We start from the raw sequence: 22,724 nt of genomic DNA, 5'->3' as shown, positions 1-22,724 counted from the left end.
ATGAAGTACAACAGACTGCACTGAGCAGGGCTGAATGGGATTTCCGTCTGGCACTGCCCTCTGGCAGCTCCATCAGTCCCAGCAGTACTAGAAAGGCATCAATAGCAGCTGCCAGGGCTGCAGGTGAGGAACGGAGCCCAAGCCCCATGAATTCCCAAGCAATTAAGTGTGGGTTCTTGGGCCAGGAGGTTTTAGGAGTGTTAGAAAGATGAGCAATTGTAGGGAGGTGGGGGATGTTTAAGAGAGTGCTCAAGTGGGAATGAAAGGAGGTGGCGGTGTTCAGACTAAGGGCGACCACCCCACACTCAGCAAAGGGCAGACCAGAAGAGCAACCTCCATCTTCCTTCCTGCTCTTTAATTATTCAAGGTTAAAAATCAGGCTTCCTGCTCCCTCCCTGCTGCCCATGCCAAACGCATTGTATGGATTTGAATATGGAGATGAGCTCTAGGGGGAGGCAGTGAAGTGGTAGGATAAGAGGCCATCCTGCTTTAGTGCCCCTCCCCCGCACCTCAGGAAACACACCTACTGGGAACAAATTCAGCCCATTGTATCTGCCACATTCACTCGTGCTGCAATCTCTAGAACCACACTTATTCCATTCAGTATAGCTCAGCTATTTATTCAATAATCTCAGAGGGCCATATGGGAATCTAATACTGTTATAGTTATGCTGGGTACTATATATAACAGCGTTGTGACAACTGTCTCACCTGTTGACAGTTTCCGATGTCGTTCATTCCCCTTATACGATGAGCCCAACAAGTCTCCCATGGATTTCGACATTCTAATTTCAGGCAGCTTCTCTGTGGTTTTATAGTTCACCTGTCAGAATTGCATTGACATAAAATAAACAGTAAATTGTTCAGGCAGAAGAAATGATAAACGTAAGACAAAGTGCCAGTGCTGAAAATCAGAGTAGATAGAAAATGCTGAGTTAGCCTAAGTTAGGTTAACACATTGGGTAAAGACCCTTGCATTCTGATGATCAATTTCTGATCGACTTTCTCTTTCAGATGCTGGGTGTGTCTATTCCGAGACATTCTGCCTTCATTTGTAACCAAAGTGTATAAAACTGATGCTGTTGTACATTGCTGTTACGTAATTCCTCATTTGCAGATTTCAGGAGCAATACGCAATTGTCTATGTGTGCTCAGAGGCACAAGGTTTGCAGCAACATTTATTTTCACTAAGTTGTTTACAAAACAACTGATTGAAACATTGGAGTTCCAATTTCTTTTTATTGGTGTTTGTTTTGAATATTTGTTTAAAACAACATTGCTTATTGTAAGATGAGTGCAAACAGAATGAAATTACCAAACCTGAGCTGCATTAACAGGAGAAATATAGTCAATAGCAATTGACTGGGAAGGAGTACTGTGCCTGACAGGGTAATGCAGCTAGATTAACAAGAGGAAGACGTCAGACACTGGGTGCTGACTGACAGGAATCTCTAATTTTGGCCTTACAAGGCAATTGTAATGTTGAGTCAGCTCCAGTCAATAATACAGGACACTGACTGAACCTGATAGTGAATCGTATCAGTACAATTATTAACACAGAGTTCTGGTTAATAATATTTACTGAACTTACCAGTGCATGAGAGTTGGATTATCATCAATAGATGTACTTCTCAGCATTAACGTAGGCTGCAATTTGAGAGGAACTCTCAAGTTGAGCAGAACAGGAAAGCAAGTTTATCAACTGAAACATGAAGATTGATAGGTCTAGTAAATAATTCATTGCTTGATTCTTGAAGTTACGAATGATGTATCGGGGATGTTTTGAGGAAGTAACAAGCAAGGTCAATAATGGGGAACCAGTTGATGTGGGGTACTTGGATTTGAAAAATACATTTGAGAGGGTAGCATATCAAAGGTTACTAAATAAGATAAGTGCACATGGTATATTAACATGTATAAAGAATTGGTACCTAGCAGAGAATAGGGGTAAATAGGCCTCTTTCAGGCAAGCTATAACCTGTGGGGTGTGACAGGGATCAATGCTGGGACCTCAACTTTTTACAATCTACATCAATGACTTGGATGTAGCGACCAAATGTCTGGTAACTAAATTTGCCTTTGACACGAAGATAGGTAGGAAAATAAGTTGTCAAGAGGAGATAGAAAGTTTGCAAATATCCCTTTATGTTTATGTCCAAGTGAGTGGTCAAAAAATTGGCAGGTGTGGTAAAATATGCAAAAATATGAAATTGTCCATTTTGACATGAAGAATAGAAGAGTGGTACGCCACTTAAGTGGTGAAATATTGCAGAACTGAGGAACAGAGGAATTTCAACGTCCTGACATAGGAAGTGCAAAAAGTTGGTGTAAGGGTACAGCAAGTAATTAGGAGTCAAATGGCATGTTGGTGTTTATTGCAAGGGGATTAGAATATAAATGTAGAAATTTGTATTGCTAGAAGCTGCTGAACTGGAGTCTGAGCTGTGGACATTGTGAGGGGGAGAGTTAGCTGGACACTTGTTCCAGGAGGCAATCATACCCCTTAAGTTAGGCAGAACAAGATGCTTGCTACCCGTGGGATGGGGAGAATAACTGAAAGATGGATGAGGAGACTGGCCATGGCACCATGGCGAAGGATATCATTCAACTGGGTGGGGGAAGAAGAGAAATGTGGTTGCGATAGCAGGGAGATAGATACTTGGAACAGCTATAAGGAACTTTGAAGATTGTGTAGCCTGCCTGGTGCCAGGTTAAGGGTATCTTCTCAGGAAGGGAGTGGAAGGATCCAGTTGCTGTGCTCCATATGGGAACCAATGACATAATTACTACCAGGAATGATGATATTCTGCTAAGGGAACTTGAGGAGTTAGGGATCAAATGCAGAATATCAAATGTAATCAGGTTGGGATTGTTACCTCAGCAACATGTTGCTTGACGAAGAGTCAAACAGATCAGAGAATTAAACATATGGCTCAAGGAGTGATGTAGGAAGAATGGGTTTCTATTCATGGAGTACTAGCAGCAGTACTCAGGGAAGAGTGAAACACTCAGTTGGGGTACTAATTGGTTCACTTGAACTGAGCTGGGACCACAAATAACTAGAATTGTGGACAGGGTTTTAAACCAAACTCAAGAAAAATACAGGTGCAAGTATTTATGATTCAAGGTAACTCACATGGCTGTTCTTTCGCGGCATAACCAAAATCTTCAGGCTTTTCATATTTGAATTGATGTCCAAATGCTCGACTGCTTTGTCCAATTCATTCTGACATCGTAGTGGAGTGCGAAGCTGAATGGTAATTTATGAATAGACACAATGTTCAAAGAATGTGGAGATCAGTGCATAACTAGAAATTATCCAGATTTGACAGTCCCAGCACTGTCCCCACAGAATTTCATCCTACACAAACCTGAATTCAACAAGAATTTTACTAATTGGACATATTTGTGCACATTATCCCACTCAATTATCATCACCCACTCTGTCTCCCAGTGCACTGATTTCAAATTCCTCATTTTCATATGAACGTACAAATTAGCAGCAGTAGACCATTTGGTCCCTCGAGCCTGCTCTGCCATTCAATGAGATCATGGCTGATCTAATTGTGGCCTCAATTCCATATTTCACTTTGATTCCCTTGTTAGTCAAGAATCAATCTACCTCTGTCTTAAAAATATTAATTGTTCTCGTCTCCACCACCCTCTGGAGAACAGAATACCAAGGATTTACGGCCCTCTGAGAAAAATAATTTCTTCTCATCTCTGCCTTAAATGCAAAACTATTTTAAATTGCATCCCCTAGTTCTAATATCTCCTATAAGGGGAAATATCCTTTCAGCATCCACCCTGTCAACTCCCCTTGGGATCTTATATGTTTCAATAAAATCGCCTCTCAATCTTCTAAAACTCCCACAGACTGTCTAAAAAAACCCAGTCTGTTCAACCTTTCCTCATAATATAAACTGTCATCCCAGAAATCAGTTGAATGAATCTTCTCTGAACTACTTCTAATACATTCATATAAATAAGGAGAAAAATCTTCAGATGTGGTCTCACTGATGCCCTGTACAACTTTTGCAAAACTTCCCATCCCCATGCAATAAATCACAATGCTCCATTTCTTCCTTCTTAATCACTTGCTGCTCCTACATCCTAACCTTTCCTGATTCATGTCCCAGGTCTCTCTGTATTCTGAGTTCTGCAATCTCTCCCTAATTAAATAATGTGTTGCTTTTCTATTTTTCTGGCCGAAATGGACAACTTCACATTTTCCCACACAACTGCCAAATTTTTGCCCACTCACTGAAGCCAACTGTATCCCTTTGCAGGCTCCTTATGTGCACTTCACAGCTTACTTTCCTACCTATCTTTGTCTTATTAGTAAATTTAGCAAGCGTATATTTGCTCCTTGATCAAAATCATTGATATAAATTGTAAATAGCTGAGGCCTCAGCACTAATCCCTGTGTTACTCCACTCTTGAAAGACCCATTTATCCCTATTCTCTGTTAGCCAACCAATCCAACCCCCATGAGCTCTTATTTTGCATAGTAACCTTTGATGTGGCACCTTGTCAAATGTCTTCCCGGAATCCAAGTTCAGCATATCACCAAGTTGCCCTTTATCCACGTTGCTTGTTACCTTCTCAAAGAACTCCAATAAATTGGTCAAACATAACTTTCCTTTCACAAAATCATTTAAGTCCATTCAAATCCACCTCACTTCTCACCCTCCTCCAACACTCTGCCTTACAATCTCTATCATTCATTCACTCAGCCTGCGCTCTTTTTTGGTTCTCTGTTCAAATCACAGCCCTCAGCTATTGCATGCTTGCATTCTGCAATTTTCTATTTGAGCTCCTCCTTCATGTTACAGCACAGTCCAAATTCAAAATCTGTTGAAAGCCTACTTCTTCAATTACCATCCTGGAAACCACCCATGACTATACTTGCAAAGTAAGAAGTCTCACAACATCAGGTTAAAGTCCAACAGGTTTATTTGGTAGCACAAGTTTTAGGAGTGTCGCTCCTTCTTCAGGTGAGTGAAGAATGAAGAGCAAAGAATACTTGCAAACCTCACTCTTTTGAATAAAAATCCCTTAACTTTGAACTCTGGTAGTTCTCAATTTGAACTTTGGCACAAGTTGACAATAGGAACACAAATGTCCACTCACGTCAATTATTTTCACCAAACTAATATAATCACTAGTTCTCAAACTCTTTCAACACTGGGTCCATAGAGAAACTCAGCCTTTCAGAACTCTTGCAATCTGCCAAGTCTGAAAGACAAGAATGCCTCATCCTTCACCCATAGAATAATAATCTATACAACACTGAAGGAGGTCAAGTGGTCCACCCTGGCTACGCTGCTTGCCTTCTTCATCCCTTTGTGTTTTGTTCTCTCCTTCAGCTGCATTTCTCCAATGCTCAGGGTTCTCTCTCCCCCATTTTATGTTTCTTTCTCTTCCTTAGCACTGCCACCTCTTTCTTTCTCCTTGCATTCCTATGGCATCAAAGATGGCATACAGAGAAACTGCATAGCAACATATTTTGGAATTTAATCCAGACAAATGTGAGGTAATGCAGATAGGAAATATACAGTAAATGGCAGAACCCTTAAGAGTATTGATAGGCAAAGGGACCAGGGTGTACAGATACACATGTCACTGAAAGTGGCAATGCAGGCGGAGAAGATAGTCAAGAAGGTTTACGGCATGCTTGATTTCATCAGCCGGGGTATTGAGCTTAAAAATTGGCAAGTCATGTTGAAGCTTTATAGAACCTTAGGCCACATTTGGAATATAATGTTCAATTCTAGTCACCACATTACCAGAAGGATCTGGACGCTTTGGAGAGGGTACAGTAAAGATTTTTCAGGATGTTGCCTGGTACGGAGGGCATTAGCTATTAGGAGAGGTTGGAGAAACTTGCGTTGTTCTCACTGGGATGACGGAGGTTGAGGGGCAACCAGATAGAAGTATACAAGAATATGAGAGGCATGGACAGAGAGGATAGGCAGAAGCTTTTACCCAGGGTGGAAGAGTCAATTAGTAGGGGCACAGGTTTAAGGTACGAGGCAAGGTTTAAAGGAGATGTACAAGGCAGAATTTTTTACAGATGGATGGCTGGAACTCATTGCCGGGGGAGGTACTGGAAGCGGATATGGTAGTGACTTCTAAGGGGCGTCTTGACAAATACATGAATAGGATGGGAATAGAGGGATATAGTCCCCAGAAGGGTAAGAGGTTTTAGTTAAGTCAGGCAGCATGGTCAGTGCAGCCTTGGAGGGCCAAAGAGCCTGTTCCCGTGCTGTAATTTTCTTTGTTCTTTATAAAAAGACGTGGTTGGGTCTTCCAAACAACCAAGGAGCCAAGACTACAAGAGCCAAGGAGTGAAGTAAATATCTACAAACTGGTTGTTGCTAATATTGTTTTGGACATTCTTGACCATCCAGTGCAACGGTTGCCATAGTGACTGCACATATACTCCACATACTGTGAAAAAGGCTAATGACTAACAAATCAAGCAGAAAAGTGTACCTCATTATTAATAAAGTGTAGTTCCATCTGCTGTCCAAAGGCATCATTGACCTTTTGTAGCATGTCTTTCCACTTTACTGGTCTGGAAAACTGCATGATCCTTTAATCAAAAAGAAAATCCTGAGATTACATAAATGTTTCCCAATCCCCTTAATCCCTTAATGAGGAAGCAAGAGCTTTTGGAAATCTAACATTGCTTTAAGGTCAATCAATGTTCTCCTTCTCTTCCCCTGTTGGTATCTCAAACTACAGCCACCCTCTAGGTCTTGGTCAAGTGGTCATTCTTTCTAATGTAAGCCAATACAGTGAGTTTTTGCAGATACAGATGAAGAAGACCTTTTTTTAATGTGGACACTTCCACATTTCTGAATGCTGGTGATTTTAACAGACTGTATACATTCCACAGAGATAAATTAACTATAGATTAATCACATGCTTTGACTTCTGGAAAAATCTATGTGGACAAGCTGGATGAGGAAATCATGAGCAATGCCAATCCTGTCCTGATTAGTATCCACTTCATCCTTTACATCATGGAGATGTTTTTGACGATAAGTTTGGTAATACTAGACATATTCCTTTCCTCCACCTCTACCTCTTTCCCCCTCATTGGCCACCCCTGAACAAGCACTGGGGTGAAGTGAACTGTAGCTCTTCTAATGCTTTACCAGTTGAGGCCAGTATCACAGGCAGTGTTACGCATTGGTATTCAAAAAAACAATCGATTCCTTCTTTAATTTTGCTAACTGATTTACTTCCACAAATTTCCACTCAAAAGTCAAAACCGATAAATCCATGCAAACAATGATCTGGTCAAAATCATATTAAATGAAACAAAATAATCTAAAATATAACTTGCCTTTTTTCTCCTTCATGCTCGAACTTGATCCTCACCTCATTCTACAAAAACAGAGAAATTATCAGACGATAGAAAAAAATGTTTTATATGGTCTCATCAAGGTTGCAAATGCACTGGGAATCATCATTGCTGGGACAACAACAATAACTCACAAAGTTTTCAGAGGATCATAGAGCTGGAGCAGAGTACTCGGATAGGTAGTAGTGGTAATGTTTTATGAGCAAGAAGGTAAGTTACAATGTGGGAAACAAAGTAACGATAGAATGGTTGGATCTGGAGATAACAAAGCATGGATTAGGATTTCAGCAGTAGATGGGTGAAGGTACGGGCAGCAGAGATGAGTCCCTTCCTGCCCCACAAGAAGGTTTCCCTTGGCCTCAACTCCCACCCCATTAACCTCAATATTTAACACATCATTCGCCATGATTTCCACCACCTCCAGCATGATGCCAAATACAAAGGGTGGTGAATCTCTGGAATTCTCTGCCCGTTGAAGTGGTGGAGGCTACCTCGCTAAATATTTTTAAGATGCGGGTTGATGGGTTTTTGATAAGAGAGGGGATTATGGGTTTTGGGGAGAGGGTGGGAATGTGGAACTGAGCCACGACAGATCAGCCATGATCTTATTGAATGGCGGGGCAGGCTCGAAGGGCTAGATGGCCTACTCCTGCTCCTATTTCTTATGTTCTTATATCTTTCCTTCCCCTCCATTTTCAGCATTCCCAAATGACCATTCTCTCCATGACATACTGCTCCATTCCTCAATCGCCTCCATCATCCCATTCCTTCCCATATCACTTTGTCATGTACGCACAGCAGATGCAACGCCTGTCCTTCTGCCACAGCTTTCCCCACCATCTAAAATGTCAAACACTCCTTCCAAATGAAACAATGATTTACTTGTACTTCCTTCAGTTGAGAGTAGTGTATTGTATTTTCTGCTCACAATGTAGTCTGATCTGTGAGAAAAAAAGTGCAGATTGGGTCACTGCTTAGAGGGGAATACCTCCATTAGGTCCACAAGCATGACTCAACTTCCAGTCACTTGACGTTTCAATTCTCTATCTGGCTCTCACTCTGACCTCTCTGTCCTTGACCCACAACAGAATTCCAGAAGTACTAGATGCTTGAGGAAGAAACAGAATCTCATCCTTTGTATACATACTTTAGCCTTCTGGACTCAAAACTGAATCAGTCTGTAATCGCTGCCTCCATTTTATGTCCTTTTTTTGCAGTTTTGGGTTTTAGTCTCATTTTTCCCTGCTTTCTATTTTAAGATGTCAGCTGTTAATCATTCTCTTAGACACACCTCTTCAAGAAACATATTTTGTTTCATTACTTGTCAGGAGATTTCAAATGGCAGAGGTTCGCACCCACCACCCAAAGAATCAATTAAGAACGCATTCTTGCCAACACTGTCCGCCGTACTCAAAATGCCCCAGGCCAGAAAATCCCACTGGTAGCTGATGGCAAGATCCCTCCCACTGCTGGAAAGCACATCATGGGAGCGGAGGCCAGAAAATTCTGCCCAATGTACCAGAAGCCAGGACTGGGTAAGTATAGGAGTCTGAAGGCAGTGAATGGGGCGGGGGGAGAAAATGCCTGGGGGAATGGGCAAAGGAGATTGGGTATGTTGGTGGAGTTGCTGGGGTGGGGAAGGAAGAACCCACAGAGGATAGAATTTGCTAGCACCCAATATTGCAAAGAAGCCACTGGCAGAGAGTTCCCTACCCGGTCCCCCGTCCTCATGCTCCACTGGCCAAGGGCTAAGCAGGGTCACTTTTCGGGCATCCTCTTTTTGGGCTTCTGAACTGCTCCCATCTGCCTGCTATTTGAGGCTGGGTGGGATACGGCCCTTATGTGGTCATTTATTGTCCATTTAATGGCTTGAGCAAGAATGAGGGCAGTTGGACTACCCTAGGTCTCAGCCACCTCACTGTAAGATTGCTGAGAAGTCAGGGTGGTCAGAGCCAGTGGGAAGGCCAGCCGAAGAACTTTACGAGCCTCCCCTGCCAGCAAGTTTGCCAACAGCAGAATGTAAAATTCTGCCTGTGAGGTTCTGACGAAATGAATCAAGAAAAATGGAGGTCCATTAATAAATGGTCTCAGATTCAAAATCATTGCCGAAAGATCTTAGAAGGGAGATAAGGAGAATCTTTTTCACTTGAAGTTTTCTGAAAAGGGTACAGATAATGTAACTAATTTTAAAACAGGAGTTAGAGGGACTGAGGGATGAGAAGCTTACAGGATTATGGCCAAAATGTATGCATGTGATACAATTTTTTTTAAATCAATTAGTCACAAATAAAGTTTATATTAACACTGCAATGAAGTTACTGTGAAATTCCCTTAGTCACCACAGTCCAGCACCTGATCAGGTCAATGCCTCTAACTAGCACATCTTTCAGAATGTGGGAGGAACCAGAGCACCCAATGGAAACACACGCAGGCACAGAGAGAACATGCAAAGTCCACAGACAGTGACCCGAGCCAGGAATTGAACCAGGTCTGTGGTGCTGTGGAGCAGCAGTGCTAATCACTGTGCCATCTTGCCGCCCCATATTTCTAAGAGTCAGAGCATGAGTTCGCTGGTTATTGGATGCAGGAAGGAACATAAACAGAAAATTCTAATCCTGGAGGTGAAAAACAAATGATGAGTTCCTTTAAGGTGCCACGGAGGGAGTGGTGCAGTGATTGAGGTGGGGATTTGCAGAGGAGGATATGAAAGAAGCGGAGAAGATAAGGCAAATGAGGAGTTTGTTATCAAAAGGGGGAATCTGGGATGTCAATACTGATAAATGCATGTCATGTGCTCTAAACTGAACATAAAATATATTGAAAAATACAAAGTAGACTCTTTTTCCAAATATATCTATTTCTGGAAGCAGGGAAGGGCCTTGCTGGTCATTCAGAATAACAGCAAACCCTAAACGATATTTCTAATGGAACACACCCTCGCTAGTCAAAGTGAACTCAAACAGATAACAAAGGAATGCTTTGATGTAAATGAGAAAATAATGAGAAATGAAAAACAATGGGAAAGGGAGGAAAGGAGTCCTTTCAACTCCTCAAAATAAAGTGAAGCTGAAAATTCAACTAAGTTGCCCAAGTGCACTATAAACTGTGAATGTCAATATGAGCAAATTGAGTTGCAGAGAATTCACTGGCTATAAGCTTCCAGCCCTGCGTATTGTCAGAATGATTACAGCATTTTTGACATTGCTCCAAAATAAGCAGGAGTAAAAACACACTGTTCCAGGAATGACCCAGTGCTGCACCCATATGAAAGACAGCAGCACCAAACATTCTCCAAAGACTTGAATTGACAATATCCCTTTCTCTCTGTCTCATGGCAGTAGTGTGTAACTTTTATGCTGAATCACTTTAATTAGTGTCAACAACCCAGAATGCAACTTAGGGATTCTGGGCTAAATTTTACAGTGGGGACTGGGGTCAGAGAAATGAGGGGGGCCCCTTGCAGAAGAAATGTTGGGGCTGAATCTTAGTCCTGTCACCAGCAGGGCGACAGACCAAATGCAGGAGAGTAGACCATAAGACTATAAGACACAGGAGCAGAATTAGGCCACTCAGCCCATCGAGTCTGCTCCGTCATTCAATCATGCCTGACATTTTTCTCATCCCCATTCTCCTGCCTTTTCCCCATAATCTTTGATCCTCTTTTTAATCAAGAATCTATCTATCTCTGTCTTAATCACTCAATGATCTGGCCTCCACAGCCTTTTGCGGCAAAGAGTTCCACAGATTCACCACTCTGGCTGAAGAAATTCTTCCTCATCTCTGTTTTAAAGGATCGTCCGTTTGGCCTGAGGTTGTGCCCTCTGGTTCTAGATTTTCCTACTAGTGGAAACATCCTCTCCACATCCACTCAATCCAGGCCATGCAATAGGATGTGGCTGGTGGTTCATTTTTCAGCCAGTGCAAGACACAATGGACCAAGTGGATTCTTTCTATGCTGTAAATTTTTTATGATTCTATAAACCGAATGACTTTAACCAAGGCCTGTCTGCAACCATAATGTGATCAAGGCAGCTTTAACAAAGTGAGGGTTGAACCTCCACCACTCAGTTGAAGTCCCACCCTCATGAGCTTCTGGTCAATCTGATTGACTGGCTACTCCAATAGTTACTGGAGCACCAGAGCTCAGCAGGAAGTGCTGCTGGGGTTGACACATCTGCACAACGGAGAATGACGGCAACTGGAGTGAGATAAATGCTAGATTTTTAGGGAAGGAATCCCAGGAAAGAGGATTTGGGGGGCGGGGAGGTGGATTTGCAATTTGATGGTCAGGTGGGGAGGCATAATGCCGGGTGGAGAGGAGTAACAGGTTTTGGGATGCCCCCAATCCCTGATACAAAGAGGACACCTCCCACATCCCCCCAAGAACATACTCGGCTTCCTTCCTGCCTTTCAACGAGTTTAAAAAATGGAGTTCTCACAGGAGGTAATGCTACAACTTTATAGGACCCTTGTCAGACCCCACTTGGAGTACTGTGCGCAGTTCTGGTCGCCTCACTACAGGAAGGATGTGGAAGCTATTGAGAGGGTGCAGAGGAGATTTGCAAGGATGTTGCCTGGATTGGGAGGCATGCCTTATGAAGAAAGATTGAGGGACCTAGGTCGCTTCTCCCTGGAGAGACAAAGGTTGAGAGGTGACCTGATAGAGGTTTATAAAATGTTGAGAGGAATAGATAGGGTGGATTCTCAGAGGCTATTTCCCAGTGCTGAAATGGTCACTACAAGAGGACACAGGTTTAAGGTGCTGGGAAGCAAGTACAGAGGAGATGTTAGGGGAAAGTTTTTCACTCAGAGGGTTGTGAGTGAGTGGAATCGGCTGCCGTCGGTGGTGGTAGAGGCAAACTCGCTGGGGTCTTTTAAAAGACTTCTGGATGAGTATATGGGATCTAATGGCATTGGAAGTTACAGATAGTTCTATGGCTTGGTAGGTATAGATGTGATCGGCGCAGCTTGTGGGCTGAAGGGCCTGTTTGTGCTGTAGTGTTCTATGTTCTAGCCCACCAGTTGCTGTTTTATGGCAGTGGAGATGGATTGAGGGCCCTAAATGAACAAAAGTTGGCCTTAATTGGCCTAGAAGCAGCCTAATGGGTGCCTTATCCACCCCTCATATCATGGGGACTGGATCAGGGCTGGACGGAAGATTGCTAGATACCCAGCGTATTTTACATGATAAAAGCAAATCACTGGATGTTGGAATCTGAAACAAAAACAAAAAATCAGCAGATGTGACAGCATCAATGGAGAGAGAATACAGCTAATGTTTTTAGTCCGGATGACACTTTGTCAGAGTATATTTTACGTGATCTCTGCCGAAAACATGTCCGGTGGTGCAGTGTATCAAATCTAGCCTCTATGTTTATGAGAGCGACACTGCCTTCCTAATTAACAAAAAAAGACAGCTGTGGGACAGGCAGTATCAGAGAACATTCAGTTAACCACATATCATGACTTGTCCTTATGTCAAATTCTTACGTGTGGGCACAGAAGTGATGATGAGGGGTTGGAGTGATGAAAAGCATAAGGCTGTAGAATGGCAGAGCTAGAGTGGGGCAAGCCAGAGAGTGCACTGAGTTTGTCAATAAGGGTTGGAATTTTGAATTCAAGAGCATGGAACTTCTGGGTCTCAGCAAAGGACGAAGCAAGACAGTCTTGCAATTAATATTTCCAACTGGAAGTAAGACCAGACATACATCATTCTTGCTATCATTCAATTAGAGAATGCCTTATCTGTATCTGTCCACCTTTATTCCATAACTATTGCCTCGCAAAACTTACTTCTGACACACTGAACTTTTCATTCATAATGGCTGCAACGTTATAGAGTAAAAATACCTTTGACTAAATTAGTCAGTCACTGGTCTTGAGGACAATTTCACTGGTGAACTAAGAGTATTACATATCAAAACCAATTGCTTTTCCCAACAAGATAATAGCATTTGTTCACTGAGTAGGCCAGGTGACAATCCAGACTTAAGTTGTCCTGATCTTTCACACATGTCTTACCTGATTGTTTTTGCTGATGTTATAATTTAGTAACTTTCTGCGCATGCTCAAAGCAGTCAGATCTTTCATAATTGAATTCAGGGCTTCCTGTTCATCTGGAAAACAAAAAATAACCAAGAAAAAAAAATCAAGTTAACATTAAAGTCACAGAGACATTTTTGTCTATTGAAGTAATCCTTTTAAAACCCTGTCAGTTTAACTTCCTAAACTTATTTTGCTGAAATAACAATAATTATCTTGGAGAACTGAGAATTAAACTGTGGCACCTCAGCTGTCTCTGCTAGAAAGGAAATTGGCATCAAGTAAATGCCATGTGAGTTGTTTTTCCAATATCTGAAGCAATTTCTCAACACTTAACAAGGAATAAAGAACTTATATCTATTTATAAATTTTCATTATCTCATAATGCCCCCAAAGCATTTTACAATTAATTAAATACATTATTTTTAAAGTTATGGTGAGAGAGGGTGATGCAAGTGTTAATTGTGGGGTGGGAGGGATGCCTGCTTTGATTGAAGGGGGAGGGAGATGCCAACTTTGATTTCAGTGCGGGAGGGTTGAGCCCCTGAGACCTCCATGGTGGAGTCAGGGGGAAGGTTATTTTTTCCTCTGAAAATGAAGCCCTGATCTCGGTGAAGCTGGGATTTACCTTTGTGTTTAGTCCCCGCTTCTGAACATGATGGCATGACACACAGGCAAGAAAGCCTGCCAGTTTCCCTGGAGAGAAATGTGCCGTTTTCAGTCAGATCCTGACATATTGGGGGCGATCTTACCAAAAAAAATTAAAATGCTGAATGAGAATGAAAGCTGGAGAGAATTGCACCCATTTTTTGAGTGAGCTCTCAGACGCAGTCGTATGGCACAAAAAAAAAGGTAAAGAGTGATTCGTGCCAATAAAGGGAGTTAACAGAATCTATTCTTGCCAGGAAGCTGGCTAAGGACTGCAAAGGGTGTTATTGCACTTGTGCCTTGATCTCTCAGTGTTCCATGAACACAAGGATCTGTCACTCCCCCCATTCCTCCGGATATTCACCCCAGATATCCAGATTGCTGGACTCCTCGGCCAATTGCTGCCCAAGTACCCTCCCCTGCAGCTGATTACTGCCCCTGCAGAATGCACAGCCCCCCCCCGCCCCACTGCCTCCCTTTAGACCATGCCCCTTTTAAGCCCTACCCCTTCCCCTTAGACTTGCCCCTTGGCACTGCCCAGTGCTGGTGAGCAGTGCTAAGCTGCCCGGTGAGCAGTGCCAGGCTAGCACTTCCAGGTCCCAGGATGGCATTGCCAGGGTGGCATTGCAAAGGTCACTGCCCCCCGCCCCTGACCAGCCATGGGGTCTCAATGGACTCTGGTCCCACTGGCAAGGCCATCACATCTGGTCCCCATTGTTGGAGGACCATACATGACCCTCACCGGTGAAGACCTCCATTGGCAAGAACCTCCACCGGTGAGGCTGTTAAGGCAAGTGACCTAGACTCACTCATAAATTTAAATTGAGATTTAAATAGTATAATCAGTCTTATGCCCTTCCTGGCCAGGAGGCAGAACACACCAGCTTTACTATGCTGGTAGTATCAGGAGAGGCGAGAATCTATGTGTAAAGCTGGTTTTTCGCCTTTCTCGCGATCTTACTGGCTCGCCACACTGATTGACCTGTGGGACGAGTCCGTAAGATTACCCCCTTTGCCGTTTTTGATAAGATTCTGCCCAGTCTGTTTTAATGATGCTACTTGAGCAATAAATATTACTCCTTCTTCATGTAGTGTAATGGGATTTTTCATATCCACCTTACCAGTAGGTGCAATCGTTGTTCAATGCTTCATTTCAAAGACAGTGATTCAATATTAAGGGATAAGAAGTCATAGGCTTGGGTTACCGTGGCTTTTCTGATCTTAATGGTAGCACCTGATTTATCTATTTCACTGCAGACTCCAGTCTGTGAGCCGGACTAATTGACAGCCTGATATTTGGGTGGGAGTGCAGTTGTCACAAGGTCACAGGGGAAAGGTCACATAAACACAGCACAGATAGGGGAGCTGTGCTCAATTGCTTCAGGGGGACAAGGTCAGAAAATGATGGGGGAGGAAAAAGTGAGAATGTAACAGAGGGAAGGACAATCAGTGATGGAAAATATCTGGCATTACATAAGTAAACTATGAAACACGAGTTTGAGGAACTGCTCATCCAATCCACTACATCTCAATAATGAAAAGGAAAGTCCCTTTTACTTCATTCACAAGTTAATTTTTAACCTCTGCTATAAGCTAAAAATGCTTTCTCTCCATTATTCATAAGTTTAAAAAAATACGCAGGAAACAATACACACAAAACAGCAGAAACAGGAGAAGTAGAGAGGCAATAATAAAAGCTAACTTTAATGTAATAACATCAGACATAATAAAATATCTCAAGGTGTTTCAAGGAAACGCTAATTAACATTCAAGCAATGAAAGAGATATTAGGGCAGGTGCCAGAACCTGAGTCAGTGAAGTAGGACTTAAAGAGTATATTTAAATTGCAGGCAGGTAAAGATGTTGAAGAATTTAAGGGAGTGAATTCCAGAATTCAGAGCCGAGACAGCTGACATGGGGGATGCACAATTGTCTGATGTTAGGAAAACTCAAGAGTTCTTGGGCGGGATTTTCTGACCGCATTCACCCAAAAACCAGGGAATCCCATTCAAGGTCAACAGACCTTTGCATGTTGTGTTCCCCCCTCTTCCAATCCCCCTGCAATTCCTGTAGTGGGTGGGATGAGAAAATTCCCTTCCTTGAGTTTTTAAACAGTTGGAGATTTTGATGAAGTTACAGAATTTCGTCACAGTGAGCTCATGGATGGATTTGAACATGAGCATAAAAGTTTTTAAACTGGAAACCAGCGAGTACTTGGCTGATAGGTGACTGGGGCTTACAAGCAGTAGAGTTTTCAACTAGCCCATGTTTGAAGAAAGCGGAAGATAGGAACTGGCCAAGATAGCACTGGAACTGTGAAACCTGGAGCTGACAAAGGATGGGTAACACAGTAAGAAGTCTCACAACACCAGGTTAAAGTCCAACAGATTTATTTGGTAGCAAACGCCACTAGCTTTCAGATTCTTTACAGCTAATCAAGTCTTAAAAGTACAGACAATGTGAGTGGAGAGAGCTTTAAGTACAGGTTAAAGAGATGTGTATTGTCTCCAGACAGGACAGTTAGTGAAATTTTGCAAGTCCAGGCAAGTCGTGGGAGTTACAGATAGTGTACCCATGATCCTGCTTGAGGCTGTCCTCATGTGTGTGGAACTTGGCTATCAGTCTCCGCTCTGCGACTCTGCAATGTCATATGTCGTGAAAGCCGCCTTGGAGAACGCTTATCCAAAGATCAGAGGCCGAATGCCCATGACTGCTGAAGTGTTCCCCAACAGGAAGAGAACAGTCTTGCCTGGTGATTGCTGAGCCATGTTCATTCATCCATTTGCATGGTCTCCCCAACGTACCATGCTTGGGACATCATTGGGACTCTACGACAACGGATGAATGAACACCCTTCACTCACATTGTCTGTACCTTTAAGACTTGATTAGCTGTAAAGACTCGCATGCCAATCGTTATTCATGTAAACTGAGTTTGTGGCTTGATATGCTCTGTTTGTGATCAGAACTCCCACTCACCTGACGAAGGAGCAGCGGTCCGAAAGCTAGTGGCGTTTGCTACCAAATAAACCTGTTGGGCTTTAACCTGGTGCTGTGAGATTTCTTACTGTGTTTACCCCCGTCCAATGCTGGCATCTCCACATCAAAGGATGGTTAATGCAGGGATATAAGGTCAGATATGAATGATTAACAGAACTGATAGTGATGGCGGTGCACTAAAAGCAACAAAGTGAGAGTATGAAGTATAGGAGGCAGCAATGTGAAGCAAATTCTAACACTGATTTCCATTTCTTTTAAGCATTGGCAGCAGCCACAAATAAAACAGAACGCACTGGATATGGTCAGCATCTAATTTCCTTCATGTCAAATATTCCTCCTGCAAATAGATACCGTTTGACTTGGTTTCATGAGGAAATATAGATGTATGGAAACTGGCTCATGCCAGAAGATTCTACAGCTTACTATTAAGGAGGTTATAGCGAGGCTGTCAGAAAATTTTAATGCGATCAGGTCAACATGATTTTGTGAAAGGATGATCATGACTATCAGATTTCTTTCAGAAGGCAATATGCAATGTGGATAAAGGGAAACATGTAGATGTGGAGTACTTAGATTTCCAAAAGACTGCTGACAAGGTGCCGCGTCAAAAGGTTACTACACAAAATAAGAACACATGATGTAATGGGTAAAATAATAGCGTTCATAGAGGATTCTAAAGGAAACAGAAATTAGGAGGAAAATGGATCATTTTAGGATTGGCAAGATGTAACTAGTGGTGTTCCACAGGTGTCAGTACATGGACCTCAATTGTTTACAGTCTACGTCAATGAATGGATGAAGGGATCAAATAATTGGTTGCTAAATTTGCTGATGACACAAAAATAAATAAGGAAGTATGTTATGATGAGGTCATAAGGAGTATGCAAAGGGATATGGTCAGGTTAAGTGACTGGTAGAAAATGACAGTGCATACTGAGGGAAAATGAGAACTTGTCCATTTTGACAGGAAGCAACAGCACTTAGTTAAATTGCAGAACTTTATGGTACAGAAAAAGTTAGTGTGCAGGTACAGCTAATACCTGAAAATTCCTGCTTATTGAAAGGGAAGTGGAATTAAGAAAAAAAGGGATATTTTGCTACAGTTGTACAGTGTGTTGGTGATACCATATTTGGAGTACTTTGGACTGTTTTGGCCTCCTTATTTAAGAAAAAAGCATAACTATATTAGAAGCAGTGCAGAGAAGGTTCACTCAACTAAAGCCCAGGATGAAGGGGTTGGCTAATTAGGAAAGGTTCGACAGCTTGGATCTGTTGGTGTGAGTTGTGATCTCTTTGAAACATATACGATCCTAAGAGGACTTTATAGGTTGTACACTGGAAGGAACTTTCCACTTATGGGAGAGATTAGGACTTGGGGACACAATTTAAAAATAAGGTTTAATTTAAGATGGAAATGAGGAGATTACTTTTCTCGCAGAGGGCCGTTAGTCTAAGAAAATTCTCCTGCCCAGAGGCCAGTGGAGGTAGAGGCATTGAACATTTTTAGGATTAAGTAGATTCTTGACTCACAAGGATGTCAAAAGATATAGGAGATGGACAGAAATTGGTGACCACGATAGATTGGCCACAATAGAGCAAGCTCGAAGGGCCAAATGGTCTATTCCTGCTCCAGATTACATATTTATATAAAACATCCTATCTAAAATGCATGTTAGGTCAATTTCTTCCAAAGATTATATAGGATATATTAACATTAAGATATTGTGATACAGTTTATGACTACATTGACACATGACATAATGGCTCATATTTTGCGGTAAGAATCAGGATGTGATTAATACCGTCACCATTATAACGAAGTAAATCTGACAGCAACATTTTGCATCCACACATGCTCAGTCAAAAGCAGAAATCAGCATGCTGCTGTCCTGTTACTCCACAAGCTGCAATTCACTGGCAACTTGTCTATAAAAGCAACATTGGAATACAGAATGGTGTGAAGTTGCTGTATTTAGGACATATATGGACAATAAACCTGCCAGGAAAGTTTAGAATTTGCCACTTCAAGTGTAAGTGAATTTTTAATGACATGACAAGGTTCAATTATTGCCCAGCAACCTCAACGAAATTGAAAGTTCATTTTACAAGTGTGGCATCTCATCCCTTCAGATTTTAATTACTGTATAATAAAAAAAAGCTTTTTCTTTCTGCCTCTTTTATTTATCTTAATCCCACCATTTTTTCTCACTATTTTGCTTTCTGTACACAGTTTTAAACATTCAAATCTACATTTCCCTGTTTTTGGCTTGGCGCACCACAATGAGTTTCTTTGTTTCTTTCAGCTGGGGATGACATGTTGTTATTTGCCCTGTTCACACAGGGCATAGATGCTCTGCAATGGGAACATGCTATATTGGGGACCAGATGGCTGTATTTTAAAGCTTAAAAACTCACACTAACGTCTTTGGGCAACTATAAGCATAATAAATGACAAGTGCTATTTGCCATTGACCAGAAGCCAGGCCATGATCTGCATAGAATCCTTGAACAGGAGGTTTTGGAACAATGGTGCCAAAGCTTTCCACCACTGTTGGTTTTCTTCACCTCGCACCAGATGCAGGCTGATTGATACAGATTGACTGCAATGATAATGCTTAATTACATTACTACTGTATTTGCAAATACCAAGACGATAGAAACAAAACACGATGAATTTTGGTCCTTTCTCATCTGGTAATTCCTAAACTTCTTTTTAATTCAGGTGGTGATGGATCCAATCACGGCTTTTATTTTAAATTTCAATCTCCAATGATTGTGCTTCTTTTTTTAAAGAAACACCACATAAACGCTGGAATTTTCCACTTAAAAATAGTTAGCTACCTCCCTCATTTACTTCAAATGCTTCCTTGATCAATATTTCTTCTGAGTTCAGGATGTTAGGCTAGGCTGGAAACAAATCTAAGCTGCTAATGAGGTCAAATAGTTCATGCAAGAATAAACTTTACCTAATGCAAAGGCAACACAGTTTCCACTTCCCAAAATCAGCCCAGCCAGTTCAATCAATTGATACTGGGTACTGCAGACAGATTGTGCTGTGTGAAGCAGAGCCCAAATAGCTAAAATACCATTACCTCACTCCAGTAACACAGTAACTACGAGTTATTCTTAGCACGTTGTTGTAGATGCTGGGAATGCTTCAACAGGGAACCAAAGGATATCGTTGACTTGACTAAAAACAGACTGACTTGGTGTTTACAAAACAGGACAAATCTCATAAGAGCAGGAGTGGGCCATTCAGCCCTTCAAGCTCTGCCATTTATTTAAATCATGATCGATCTATACCTCAGCTGAATTTTCCTGCTTTAGCTCCAAATCTATTGAAACCCTTCCCCAATAAAAATCTTACAACTCCATCTTAAAAGCTCCATTTTACCCAGGACCCATGGCCTCTTTGGAGAGAATTCAACTATTATCCTTTGTATGAAAAATTGCTTCCCAATTTCCCACCCGAATAGTTTGGCTCTAATTTAAAATTATTATTCCCTTGTTTTTGATTCTCTGACCAGAGAAAATAATTTCTCACTTTCTATCCGATTAGATCTTTTTAACACTTTAAAACCTTGGACTGGGAATTTTGATTAGGCCCAAATATTGGCATGGTGTTGTATCTTTTAATACTTTAAAATTCGGGTCAAAAAATTCAATAAGGCCCAAGAATGAGTACGATATTCTGGTATACCCATATGCCCTTTCATCCTAATCTTTCCTCCTCAGGGGAAGAAGAAGTCTTGTCCCCCCCGAAGAACAATTAGGACATGTTGTTAATGTCAGGTCTTGCCTGAGAGGAGTAGATTGTGAAGAACAAAGTGATGACATTGATCCTCACGTCCACTGAGAGGACCACCTTTACCCCATTCATTTGTGATTCTGTCACTACCTCCATAGTCAAGCAAAGCATCCTGAAGTATTGCTCCTAAAGTAGGATTCATACTAGAGTACTGTCTCTCCCAGGTGACCCCTCTTCTGGTAGGCCATCGAACAAAGGCCTTCTTACTCCTCTCTCCTTTCACAAGTTCCCCTCTGCCTCCTCCTCTGCATGTCCTGTTCATGTTGCAGAGCAAATAACATTGTAGCCACTGATCTTTACCTCTATAAGGCAATAACTATCTACCTTTCTGTGATCATCAGAAGCTGTCAAACTCCTCAGCAACTCTTCACATTGCTTCCATCAATCTAGTCTCAGTACAAGCTCCTCAGCTGCAACTTATTGAGTAGGTTTTTAAAAAGGGGCATATTACTTCCTTGCGCTTGTTTTTTCGAAATGAACAAGGAAGGTGTTCCCAGTACATTTGCTGGCCAATTTTAGTATCCCAGCCATTGATATCCCTGAAGTCAAGACTTCACTCCTCTCAACCTCTTCAGGCCCATATGAGGGATACACCTATATGTGCTTTCCCGCTGCCTCATGCTACAAAGTGGTCAGCAGCACCACCAATGCTTCAACACCAAAGGTAGGATGTGAATCAGTTTTGCAGCCAAACAGTTCTGTTGTAAAGATACATGAAGGAATTTACTGCAGAAAAACTCCATAGGAAGTGAAACACAAGTAAGGTTTTTAATGTATTCATCTTATCCCATCTCTTGGAAAAGTTCGAAAGCAGTTCATACAATGGCTGACTGAACAGCACTGCTCTTACTGTGTAGACAAACATGGTAGAACAAAAAGATCCCTGACAGTTATAATCAGATCATTTGTTTTCCTATGACATTGGCTGAAGGAGAAATGTTCACCAGGTCTGTCAAAACTTTCAACATTTAGCCAGGCCATGCAGATGAATCCTCAGTTTCATATCTTATCAAAAGTATGGAATGTCAACAATGCAGCAGCTGTCTAATGTATGAGTTAAGATCTCCTTTAGGACATATCTTTCAAAAGAAAGGGGTAATTTGCAACTGCATCAAATATTAAAATTGTGAGAGAATTTAAATTAAGACAGAAACAGGGAAATGCAAAGAACTGGATCATTCAGTTGTAGGCCCTGAAGTTAGATAGATTTTGACAGTGAGACATAAAGTTACTGTGGAAAATTTTCCATGACTGACCCAGCCCCATCCCTCTGGGAGGTTGCTATCTTTTAAATTGGATTCCCATTATGTTGTTGTAATAACAAAGAGTTTGGCTTCCATTCTTGCTCCTGCGGGATGTGTTCACATTCACTTGGATAAATAGTTTGCTGTGGAAAATATAAGAAGTACTCCAGTGTCACAAGTTAATGACATAAACACTGTACGAAGTGCAGGGTCAATCTACCTCCTTGTTGAATAAGCTATTGACATTCACTCTGACCAGGTCCTAGAGAAATATCAGGGGAAGTGGGAGGATAACTGGAGGGAGGAGAAACGCTCACATCATTTAAGAATCAGTCAGAAAAGTATAAAGAGATGTCATGTATCTGAAGTGAAGTGGATCAAGTCGGTAAATACATGATTTGGGCTATGGGAAGAACAGCTTGCGGTGTTCAGGAAGGTGGCTCTCATCAGATAAAAGGTAGACACTGAAAACATTTGTGTTGCAGTGTGCTGTGCTAATCTTTACATCTCTGAAACCAAAATTACAGTTGAACAGAAGAAGCAAAACCATTTAAGCATTCTGCATTAGACTGTATCTCAAAACAATTTGGTCACTGTTGCAATGGTTT

At 41.8% G+C, this 22,724-nt stretch overlaps 1 protein-coding gene across 3 annotated transcripts in view; it reads right to left on the bottom strand.

The window, feature by feature from the left end:
- Positions 1-22,724, bottom strand: part of map3k22 (mitogen-activated protein kinase kinase kinase 22) — a 116,487-nt gene that overhangs the window by 55,605 nt on the left and 38,158 nt on the right. For all 3 annotated transcript variants that reach the window (XM_080194540.1, XM_080194543.1, XM_080194541.1), the window contains exons 3-7: positions 13,397-13,491; positions 7,358-7,398; positions 6,499-6,598; positions 3,137-3,250; positions 712-823 (exon numbers count right to left, since the gene is read on the bottom strand). In XM_080194540.1, the coding sequence (XP_080050666.1) occupies positions 712-823; positions 3,137-3,250; positions 6,499-6,598; positions 7,358-7,398; positions 13,397-13,491 (462 nt within the window). The remainder of the gene's footprint in view (positions 1-711; positions 824-3,136; positions 3,251-6,498; positions 6,599-7,357; positions 7,399-13,396; positions 13,492-22,724) is intronic.

This window comes from Carcharhinus amblyrhynchos, chromosome 8 (assembly GCF_965287045.1).
Source record: "Carcharhinus amblyrhynchos chromosome 8, sCarAmb.v2.hapA, whole genome shotgun sequence".
NCBI lineage: Eukaryota > Metazoa > Chordata > Chondrichthyes > Carcharhiniformes > Carcharhinidae > Carcharhinus > Carcharhinus amblyrhynchos.
This window is presented reverse-complemented; position numbering and strand designations above follow the sequence as displayed.